The 12,190-nt window shown below is 38.1% G+C and overlaps 1 protein-coding gene across 1 annotated transcript in view; it reads right to left on the bottom strand.

The window, feature by feature from the left end:
* Nucleotides 1-7,455: 7,455 nt before the first annotated feature.
* Nucleotides 7,456-12,190, bottom strand: part of Usp45 (ubiquitin specific peptidase 45) — a 57,615-nt gene continuing 52,880 nt past the window's right edge. The window contains exon 17 of the mRNA XM_028780346.1: nt 7,456-11,028. Coding sequence (XP_028636179.1) covers nt 10,898-11,028 — 131 coding nt within the window. The 3' untranslated portion in view covers nt 7,456-10,897. The remainder of the gene's footprint in view (nt 11,029-12,190) is intronic.

The raw sequence follows: 12,190 nt of genomic DNA, 5'->3' as shown, positions 1-12,190 counted from the left end.
GAAAGAAAGAAAGAAAGAAAGAAAGAAAGAAAGAAAGAAAGAAAGAAAGAAAGAAAGAAAGAGAAATACAGTATTTTTAACCTAAATTTTGGGAAATGCCTTTCTAGAAATTTCAATGTAACTAAAAAGTCATGAAGGAAAATTCCAGGAAAGCATCTGTGTCTGCAGAGATTGAATAGAGCTGCTGTGATGTGGAGAGGTTGGACTTTTACAAGTCCAGAAGCAAATTACCCAATCTGGGCCTAGCTTTACCCACTGAATAGCCAGTCCTTGCCAGCCTCTCTATATTAGAGCTAAATCCTTTGACTAATAGATTAAAAAGTTTCTGAAACTTTAAAAATGATTTATTTTTATTTTATGTGCCTTGTTGTTTTGCCTGCATGCAAGTCTACGTGAGGGAGTCAAATCACTTGGAGCTGGATTACAGATCGTTGTAAGCTGCCATGTGGGTGCTGGGAATTAACTTCTGGTGCCAATGCTATTAACCACTGAGCCATTTCTCCAGTGCCCCCTTTGGAACTTTTTAACTTAGCTGACGCCTAGTTTCCACCAACCCAAGAGCTAAGGATGTTATCAATAGCATCTGCAGCTATGTAAAAAGTGTCCTCATCTTGCTGTAACTTCTGTGATGCACATACTAATGTATCTTAAGCTTCCCTTGATTTATGACTGTCTTTGTTCTTTAGAACTATAAAATGTCATGAAACTGCTTCCATGTTGCACAAGGAATTTGGCATAACCTAAATCTGTGTTGCTTGTGCCATGGTTATTCAAATGTGGTTCCACAATAAGCTGTCTCTCATTCCCTTTAAGGTGAGAACGGTGTTTTTTGCATGCACTAAGAATCTAAGTCTTTGAGTTGGGAACTGTGCACAAGAAACATCAAACTACTCTAGAAACAAGACTGTAGTAGACTGGATAAAGAAAATATAGATGTGAAAATAGGGATGCCCTTTGCAAGAAATTCTGTAATTCTTAAATGAAACATTTGAAAACCAAATAGCCTGTGTTATTAGAATAAAATTCACCTCGATAAACACCTGCTGGGCTCAAGCTTTCCTTCAATATGTAATTTAGGGAGTGGGATGGAGAAAACTGCCAATTATCTGGCAATACTATAATGTGAGTTCATGAGGTTAGTACAATTCAAAAGGAAACCTGTAGTTGGCTGTTTCCATTTAGCATTGCTAAGAACTCACAGAGATCCACTACTGGCACCTCCACCCCACTGCTGGGATTAAAATCAAATGTCATCATGTTCCGCCTCAATGAGAAACATTCTAATCAGAAAAATGGACTTTCCTCTGTGAACTCTGCTTGGATTAGCAAGGCTATCATAAATTCCTGCTCCCTATAATCATCTTGTAGTTATTTTCTACTTCCCTAGTAAAACTGAAACCAATATTTGAGTGACAACTTTTGCCCTCCAAGGGCCTAACATATTACTTAGTGCACAGAAAATTTTACATTTTCAAGTGATTAAATACTTTGACTAGAGACACCAATGTAAACTAGTCATTTTGGATATCCAAATCGGAGGGTCTATTAAATGCCTCACTGGGATTATAGGCATCCATCACCACACGTTTCTCCCATGTGTGAATGTCACAGTCTATTTTATCAGAACATATGCTGTTATGTTAAAGGTCTGAACAGCTATCATATATGAGATCTGTGTCATTGTGTACTGTAATTATCAAGTGCCAGCATGTTGTCAATATTACCTGGCAATCTACTATTAATGATTAACAGAGAACTTTAAATTTAGGTTTGTTTGTTCCTATTTATAGGGCTGGGAAGATGTCAACATTGGTAAAGCAAGAAGACTTACTTGTGTCTGATTCCCAGAACCCACACCTTAAGAAAAAAAAAAAAAAGCAGGAGCTGTAGTGTACATTGTGGTCTCAGCACTAGGAATAACAAAGGTAAACAGATCCCTAACACGTACTGAATTCAACATCAATAAGAGACCGTATCTTGAAAACAAAGGTAGAGGGTCACCTGAAGAATGCGTAAGAATGTCCTCTCCCTCCACATGTTCATATACTTATGAGACCTGGTCACCAGGCCACATGCTTTTAGCTACTGCAAATTCAGATAGTAATTCAGATAGTACATACAAAGGCTTTACAATGACCACAAAGTAAGTTGCTGAGTCATTTGTTAATACAACATAAAGCTAACCTATCTTGAACAAAAAACATTCACTTAAAAAATATACACTAGATTAGAAGGTGGTTGACAGACATAGCTACTAACATTAATGTGTAGAAATTTACATTATGGTATAGTAAAACATCGGATTTAACTGAGAGTCACCATAACCTTCGAGGCAATAATGTATATAATGAATTTCCATCTAATGGAAAAGTTTGAAAAGCAAGACACTAGACACTAGGTGCTACTGGATGCGTTTGACAGGCAGTATAAAGAAGTAACTGATGTGTGCAGCAGCACATGCCTTGTCTTAGTCACTGTTCCCTTGCTGTGCAGAGACACCATGACCAAGGCAGATTTTATAAAATACGTCATTTAATTGCTTACAGTTTCAGAGGTTTAGTCCATCATCATCATGATGGTGATATGGAGGCAGACACTGGAGCAATGGCTGAGAACTACATCATGATCCATAGGCAGGGAAAGAGACTCTGGGCTTGGCATGGGCTTTTTTTTTTTTTGGTTTTTCGAGACAGGGTTTCTCTGTGTAGCCCTGGCTGTCCTGGAACTCACTCTGTAGACCAGGCTAGCCTCGAACTCTCGAACTCAGAAATCCACCTGCCTCTGCCTCCCAAGTGCTGGGATTAAAGGCATGTGCCACCACCCATTCCAGTGACACAACCTCCAACAAGGCCACACCTCCCAATTATTTTAATCCTTTCAAATAATGCCACTTCCTGGTGCCTAATCATTCAAATATATGAACCTATGGGCCATTCTTATTCAAACCACCATGTGACTATAGTTTGATTTGGTACAGAGGCTGAGGCTCAAAGATCACTTGAGCCTGGGAGTTAAAGAGCAGACTGGGTCATACATTAAAACCTTCTATGTGTCTAGGCAGGGAGAAAGTAGAAATCAGAAAATAAATGGTTTCTGAAAACCAAAACAGGAGAGAATAAAAACAATCTTTTTTTTTTTTTAATCTTCTGATCTTTGCAGAATTGTTTTTGAGACAGGATATCTCTATGTAGCCTTGGCTCTCCTGGAACTTGTATGTAGACCAGACTGGCCTGTGACTCAGAGACTCACCTGCCTCTGCTTCCTGAGTGAGTTCTGAGATTGAAGGCATGCACCACCACACCTAGCTGAGGTTGGATTTTTTGAATTACACAAAATAAGCTTAAAGGCTTTTTTAAAAGTTTTTTTAAACTAATATGAGTACATGTATTCATATGGACCATGTGTGTGCCTGATGCAGGCAGAGGCCAGAAGAGTCTGTCAGATCTCCAGAAATTGTAGTTCTACTCCATTGTGAGTAACACAATAAAAGGATGACCTTTTTAAAAAGCTGTGCAACTTGCTAGTATGTCATATTTTGCAACAGCCACTCAAATGTAGCCAAAGGTGTTAACCGCAAACAAACCCTCCTTGGAATGTGTATCAGAAAAGTCAAGTGAATCTAACCCTCACCCATAGTAAAAGATCCTGATGCTACCACCTCCCCTCCTCCTGCATGAGAATGTTTACTAGTTAGAGTTCATGAAGTATGTGGAAGATATAACATAACCATTCTGGCTCATGGGTCTTCAGAGCAGCAGAGACAACAACTAAACATGACCAAATACGCTTCTAGAAACCTGGTCCTGAGGATAAAACCACCTGGACTATGACCCTTGAAAAGAGAGTCATTGTGTTTTCAAGTATGAAAGAAAATCTAAGTGCCTGGTAACCTGAACATTGTATAGAGACAGGGACTTCTGGTAAACTCACACACCCTGTTCTCCTTCCTTTAACTCCACAGGATCACATAACTACTGACCAGTGGGCGGAGAAACACACCTGTGGTAAAGAACTATCGCTAGAGAGAGAGTTTTCCACACTCTTCTCTGCTACACTGAGATGGTTCCCTTTGGAGACTGTGTAGATGCAGTGGGCTCCGAGTAGGAAATCACTTTGGTTTTTTTAAAGCAATTGGAATCTGGAGGTATGTAGCCCGTTTAACCAGTCTTGTCCTAAGAAACAGGATCATTGGGACTGAAGCAATGGCTCTGATGTGGGGTATTCATCAGAAAAGGATATTTGGACATGGGTTGAAGCCAATAGAAAGTCTTTTATTAGCCCAGCAGAGACTACACTGAGTGTGTGGCATCCCAGTGTAGCCTTGAGTTTTTCTCAGGATGAGCTTTTAACCACAAAAACCATGTTCTGGGTTGTCAAATATCAGATAGCAAAACAGTCAGAAGCAGATCTACAGAAGCCAAAAAGAAAGGTTAGTACATTCAGAGACTTTCTAAGAATTATGGATTTCGATAGATTAGCCTTGTTTTGGAAGATAAGATTGTTTACATGATGAATTTTACAGCTTGTGTGATATTACATCATAAAGTCAGTTGTGCTACAGTCTCAGGGCCTACAAAGGTCTGACACCCTGTCACAGTTCAGTGGTTAACAGCACTGTCTGGTCTTCCAGAGAGCCCAGCACCCATAGGGTAGCTCATAATTGGCTGTAATTGCAGTTCTTGGAGATCCAACAACCTCACAGACACACATGCAAGCAAAACACCAGTGTACATAAAATTAAAATAAATCATTAGAAAATACATGTTTATTTGTAAACATTTTGGGTTTTTCTACTTGGCTGTAATCCTTGAGAAATGTATAAAAATGCTTTCAGGAAACGCACAAACTTCTAAAACTACAAATATTTGGCAAATGACGTTTTTCTGGGGACAAATTTCAAGATTTCTCTTCTCAGCTTCTGTGGCAGGAGAGAGCCCTAAAATTAAAACTCATTTTCTCTCTTTAGCTTTCTCTTTGGTACTCTCGGATCTGCTATGATGGCTATTCCTGGTTGTCAACTTGACTACACCTGGAATGAACTACAATCCAGAATTGGAGGGCACATCTGTCATCCAGATCTTGAGGCTAGAAGACCCATGTTTCTTCCCCAGATCTTACTTGGGATGACACATGCTTTTGATCCAGATCTTGAAGATAGTGGCCATGAAAGGCTTAGGGCCACCGGGCGGTGGTGGCGCATGGCTTTAATCCCAGCACTTGGGAGGCAGAGGCAGGCGGATTTCTGAGTTCGAGAGTTCAAGGCTAGCCTGGTCTACAGAGTGAGTTCCAGGACAGCCAGGGCTACACAGAGAAACCCTGTCTCGAAAAAAACAAAAAAAACAAAAAAAAAAAAAAAGAAAAGTTTAGGGGCAGGCAAGGTAGTGCAGGACTTTAATCCCAGGAGACTGAGGTAACCAGATCTCTGAGTTCAAGGACAGCCTGGGACAAGGGAAGTTCCAAATCCAGGCATGGTGGTACATCTAGGCCTTTAATCTGGGCCATACCTTCTGCTGGAAACCTATATAAAGACATTGGAAAAGGAGGACTCACTCTTCTTCACCTGTTTGCACTCACTTGCCAGCACATCTGTTGGAACCTACTTCTTCAGGATTCCAGTTTAAACAGAATTCCAGATGAAACTAGCCTTGTGGGACGGAGCAACTACTAGATTCTTGAACTTCCCATTCATGGCTGCACACTGCTGGGTTAGTTGGACTGCAGACTGTAAGTCATTACAATAAATTCCCTTAATATATGGACATTCCATAAGTTCTGTGGCTCTAGAGAACCCTGATTAATCTGTTATCACTGGGACATCATTCTTCGCTAGGTGTTACTTGAAACAGCATGTAAGCAATATGATTTGAGGTTTTTTTCCCTTATGTGTTGGCTGGTTTTATGTCAACTTGACATAAGCTAGATTCAGAGAAATCAATTGAAAAGTGCATCCATTAGGGCTGTGGGCAAGTTTATTGGGCATTGTCAAATAAATGATTGATGTGGAAGGGTCCAGAGCATCGTGCTACCCCTGGCCTGGACTCTGGTCCTTTAAGAAGCCAACTGAGCAGTCCATGGAAAGCAAGCCAGTAAGCAGCATTTCCCAGCCTCTGCATCAGACCCTGCCCTGACTCCATCTGTGATATGTAAATATAAATGAAATAAACCCTTTCCTCTCTAAGTTGCCTTTGGTTATGATGTCTCATCACAGCAATAGAAACTGAAATGAAGACCAGTTCACTCACCTGACAGATTTTCTTCTTGAGTGATTTCTTGCATTCAGTGCTATCTATATTCCTAATGTCAAACAAAGAGCAGGTATCCAACAAACACTGGTTAAACGATCAAATAAAAATGTTAAGTCTCTCTCTCTCTCTCTCTCTCTCTCTCTCTCTCTCTCTCTCTCCCCCCCCCCCCATATTTTTCTCTTCCTGAATGGACATTCTGGTTCTCTTTCTCATCTATCTTCCTTCTGACTCTCTCCCCATGGCAACTTCCCTGGCCACATTCTTGGGACCAGTGAACCCGAGAGCCCCTTCCACAATAAACCTGCCTTTATATATATGCTAATATGTGTGTGTGTGTGTGTATATATATATATATGTGTGTGTGTGTGTGTATATATATATATATATATATATATGTGTGTGTGTGTGTATGTGTGTATATATATATATACATATATATGTATATATATATATATATATATAAAATCTTTCATCATGACCTCTGAAAGCTCTGTGACTCCAAAAAAGTTAAAACAAACAGACATGTACACAACATATTTCCTAGTGTACAATCCTATCTAAGTAACTCAAATCATTCTGAGAAATAGCTGACAGGTTTCTTTGTTTTCTGGACTGAGAATGTAGCTCAGTGAAAGAACTACTAGATACAATTCCTGGCATTAGGTTGGGACAAATTTTTTTATTTTAAAATGAGCATTCCTGGGCTGGAGAGATGGCTCAGTGGTTAAGAGCACTGACTGGTCTTCCAGAGGTCCTGAGTTCAAGTCCCAGCAACCACATGGTGGCTCACAACTATTAGTAATGAGATTTGATGCTCTCTTTTGGTGTGTCTGAAGAGAGCAATGGTGTACTCTTATAAATAAATAAATCTTTTTTAAAAAAGTAGCGCATTCCTGAAACTTGAAGGCCACTGTGAACTAAATGTTTGTGTCCCATTCATACACTCCCCATGTGGGAGTTCTGTGGAGTGGAGTATTTTGAAAGTGATTGGGTTCTGACATGAAGCCCTCAGAAAGATGATTGTGCAGATCCTTTTCCTATCAACCAGGTGAACAAACACTGAGAGAGCATCACCAGAACCTCATATGGACCATGGATCTGTGTGTCTTTGTCTTGAGCTTCCTGACCTCTAAAAGTGTACGAAATAAATTTTTGTTGTTCATAAGTTCCTTAAATTATATTTTGTTTATAGCAAGCCAGGGGACTAAAATGGACATGAACACCATGTTTATTAACATTTTGTCAATAATGTATAATGCACAAACTCTAGGCCTGATATGTTGACATAAGAATTTAGTATTTATTATGATGTTTATACATACAGCAATGACCAAATAATGCTCAATAAGTTACACAGATAGTTTTAAAATACTGTAAAATTGGATAAGAGAAGGAATGATACTATGAATTTATTATTGATACCCGAAAATAACCATCTTTTAAATACATTTGAATTGATGATTTCTACATGAACAAAAACATTTTAGTACAGAAATCATATCTCTAATAATGCAATGGATGCTATCTGAAAGCTTGATTTTATTGCCCATATTTGGTTTAGGTTTATTTGACCAGATGTCATGCAGAAAAATAAGCTGAGTATGAAGTTCATGAAAATAGGCAGGATGTTATTTTGTTCTACAAAAATCTGATGTGCAGTGACATTTCACAGCTAAATCTTCAGGAAATTTTATTCAACTATTGCATAAAATCACTAACTAATCACACATGCAAACTAAGAATTATTAGATACAGCAAAATAGCTGTTGACATATGACTCTGAGTTGATACAATGACCATCTCCTTGACCACCTAAATAAGCAGTCTACATATTGTTTTTTAAAATATTAAACAATAAATCTTAAATATAGATATATATATTTGTTTATGTCATAAACATTCACATAATTGGCACATCATCAAAATTTTATCATTTTAAATATAGGAAAGCCAGGGGAGAACTGGGAATAGAGGTACCCTGTAAACCAGTTTCTAGATAAAAACGTCTCTCTTTTACCTTTCAAATTCACTGTGCCAAAACACTAAGTAGTTGTGTTGATCTGTAAACATTCTTGTTTATTTGCACTGTTTCCTGAGGTAATCTGGAAACTATTGTTAGTACAGTAGCCTTACAATTTAAAATTTCCACAAATGTGCTTTGGAAAACTTCAAAGTAAGAACAAAAATTTAAGTGTAGACTTGTGTGATTTTTATCTATTACATAAGCTTGATAAGAAATTCCTACGTATCAAAATCAAACCATTTCCCTCCATTTTTAGAAGGCAAGAAAAAACACTCAAACTTTAGGTCATAAAAAAATACATTTCAGAACCTCCTCAGCACTAGGTAATAAATGAACATTTTATTTGAACGTCACTACTAGAATAATGTATAAAATCATATAGATTTTAAGGTGGGCTTTTTTTTTCAAGTTTTTTGAGACAGGGTTTCTCTGTGAAGCCTTGGCTTTCCTGGAACTCGTTCTTTGGACCAGGCTACGCTTGAACTCAAATCCACCTGCCTCTCTGCCTCTCAAGTGCTGAATCTAAAGGCATGTACCACCACCACTCAGCAGGTTTGTTTATTTTAAAGGGTGATAAAATATTGTCATATACCAGGTATTGGAACCTGCCTAGATTGTATACATCTTAATAGTATCTTTTCTAGGAGAGAGAAAAAAAAGGTTGACTGTTTACATTTGTTTCAGGTGGTGGGCAACTGCTATGACTGAGGCCAACTTGAACAAATTATTTTTCTAACTCATTGCTCTGGTGCTAGACTCTTCTGTATCAATAGATTAATAAACTCTGAATGTCTGATGAAACAGACACTGGAAAGTTCTTTTTAGAAGACACAACGGGGCTCTATAGATAAAATGTATTTCTCCATCTTCAATTAAAAAAAAATTTTAAAATACCATTGGAAATTCCTCTACAACTTAAAAATAGAAGTTATGCCACGGTATTTTAAAATCTCTCCATTAGACACATCAGTTCACCCAGTCACATGTCAAGAGGCAACACTGGTGTATTTATGTTACACATGTCAAGAAGGTTCAATCCTGGCTAAAGGCCTGTAGAGTTTACAGCCTCTCTCCCTCACATTTGCCCACAGAATCAAACACAGGCACTGATGACTAAGACATTGTACCTGTTCCCTTACATCTTGATTCAATACTATGCATCAGTGAACCACTTCATTGATTATTTTAAATCTTGGTAGTAATATTTTTCATGCTAAGTTTTCACAGTTCAATCCTTTGAATTCCAAAAGAAGAAACTGTCCTGTGTTACTATATATTTAAGGGGAACAGAAGTAGCAGCTCTGGGCCCCATTAAAGTAAAAGCCAAACCAACCTGATTATTTTATTTGTGTTGCTAGGGCTGGAACCAGGGCCTTGCACAGGCCAGGTAAGTGCTCTGCCATTGAACTACATCTCCAACTATCTACTTGAATTTTTAAATAATGCTCATGAAGACAAAGCCATGTTTAACATTTACTAATGTACAGAAGTAAAAAAGTACTATATTCGTTGTTAAGTATAAGAATATGATTTCTACCATTTATAAATATAATCTGGTAGTTTATAGTTCAAAGCATCCTTAAACTGTAAAGTATCCTGTGTTCCTATATAGACCATCAATTTCTATTTGCCAATTCTATGTGTTACAATTCTCTATGTTTTATTTTAGCCTTAACCAATCACTTGCAAATTATCTTTAAAAGACTGCAAATGATTAGTTTATGAACTGTTTCAATACCTTCAGATATTTAAAACAATAAATGAATCAATTCATTACCTGTAAACTCACACTACGAAATTATAATGGCTCCCTTTTATACTACTGAGTCACATAAAATATGAAAAAATAATTATGTAACATTAGGCACTAGTTAAGACTGTTCTAGAAACTTTTCCCATAGACTAACACACACACACACACACACACACCACTGCAAAGCCCTGAGATGATTTTAAGAGGGGTGGTGCAAGGATGGACGTTTTTTTTTCATAGTTATAAACTTATATCAATGTTTACTAGAAAAATAACAAGCAAATAAAAATGTGAAGTATGATTCAAAATACGTCCAAGATTGTAAAAGTTAAAACCAAAAGTAAGCACTGTAGCATGGGATACACTGCATCCACTGGGAAGGCTGTGCTACATTTAGGAAATAGTCTGAAAAATCCAGTTTAGCATCGTCTCTGAATGTCTGCAGTGATGAGTCACATTGGAAAGAGGATTGCTCTACTACTGTCAACTTTTTTTTTTTTTTTTTTTTGGGAGAGGCAATCTCCATGGACATGAAAATTAACATAAAACATGTTTTTTACATTTAAGAATATAGATTTGAAAGCATTAATTAATTTTTTGTTTAATTTTCCAAGACAAGGTTTTATTGAATAGCCCTAGGTGGCCTCAAACTCACAGAGATCTGCCTGCCTCTGCCTCCCAAGTGCTGGAATTAAAAACGTGCACCACAACTGCGTGTCATGTTGTTTAATTTTCTTTAAAGGATTCACCACATGTTGAAAAGTTAAGTAACACTGGAAGGATGCACTATTCCTAAAGACTACAAAGGCACGTTACATATTATAGTTAAAACTTCAGCATTAAAATATAAATGAACTAAATAACAATGAACAGATATTATAATATTCTCTCATAAAAAAGGAGATAAGCTTGTGCACTAAGTGCTCTTGATTCTGGAACCACCTGCACGTAAGTGTCGCTGACGTGGACCCAGTGGCCTCCAAATTCACTATCAGGTTCTTTCAAACCTAGCAGAACAAAAAGGACAATTTTACAGTTAGTGTGTTTATGTCTTCTAAATTGTAAGCAGTGACAAATTTATTATGAGCTATATTTAATTCTAAGATCCATAAGATCTAAGATTGATAATTACTTCTAGTTAATACATTTTTAAATTTAAATATCTAGTGAAATATTAGCTTTATAATACTTAATTTCCCAGAGAAATAAATATTCACTTCCACCAAAAAGGAAGGTGGAGAAACTGGCGAGATGGAGCAGGGAGGAGCGGTGCTTGCTGTGCAAGCCTGGGCATCGGCTTTATCCCCAGAACCCACACAAGGGTAGAAGGAGAGAACTGAGTATACAAAACTGTTCTCTGACAGCCAAACACATGCACACATACATACAGCAAACACACACACACGCTACACTTTAAAAGCTAATAGCAGAGCTGGACGTGGTGGTGCACATCGTTATCCTAACATGAGGGAGGCAAAAGCAGGGAGATCTTTTTGAGTTTGAGGCTAGCCTGACCTCTACAGTAAATTCCAAGTTAGACAGAGCTACATAGTGAGATGTTCTGTCAAAACAAAAATAACAACCAAGCAACCACTAACAACAACACAGCTAATAAAGGGGAGGTGAGAGAAAGGGCTCAGCAGTTAAGAGCACACACTGCTCTTGCAGAAGACTGGAGTTTGGTTCCCAGCACCTGTGCTGGGCGAATCGCAACCACCTCTGTACTCCAGCTCCAGGGATCACATGCCCTCTTCTAGACTCTGAGCGAGTATACTTACACATGCACATTCACACAGACACCCATTAACAAAATAGAAACCTTTATTAAAAAAAAAAAAAAAAAAAAAAAGGAATCCAGGGAGTGCAGAAGAAAACTCAATGGCCTGTAGTAAAAGCTAGTGAATTTCCACGTCCAATCTTTTGATGAGCTGGTGTGTCTTCAGAAGATGGGGAATGTGGCTGAGGACATGATGAGAAGCACTAGCCACACAAGCCTGATGATCTGAATTTGACCCCAGAACCAGTGCAAAAACAGATATCATTGGCATGTGTCAGTCATCCCAGCATTAGTTCATATGGGAAAATGAGAGGCAGAAGCAAGAAAATAGTCCAGAAGTCCCCAGGCCTGAATACACAGCCCAGTGGCAAAATCAGGACAAGCAGGTGAAA

Source organism: Grammomys surdaster, unplaced genomic scaffold, assembly GCF_004785775.1.
Source record: "Grammomys surdaster isolate TR1022 unplaced genomic scaffold, NIH_TR_1.0 97, whole genome shotgun sequence".
NCBI classification, from domain to species: domain Eukaryota; kingdom Metazoa; phylum Chordata; class Mammalia; order Rodentia; family Muridae; genus Grammomys; species Grammomys surdaster.
Note: the sequence above shows the minus strand (reverse complement) of the source record. Positions and strands in the feature narration are given on the sequence as shown.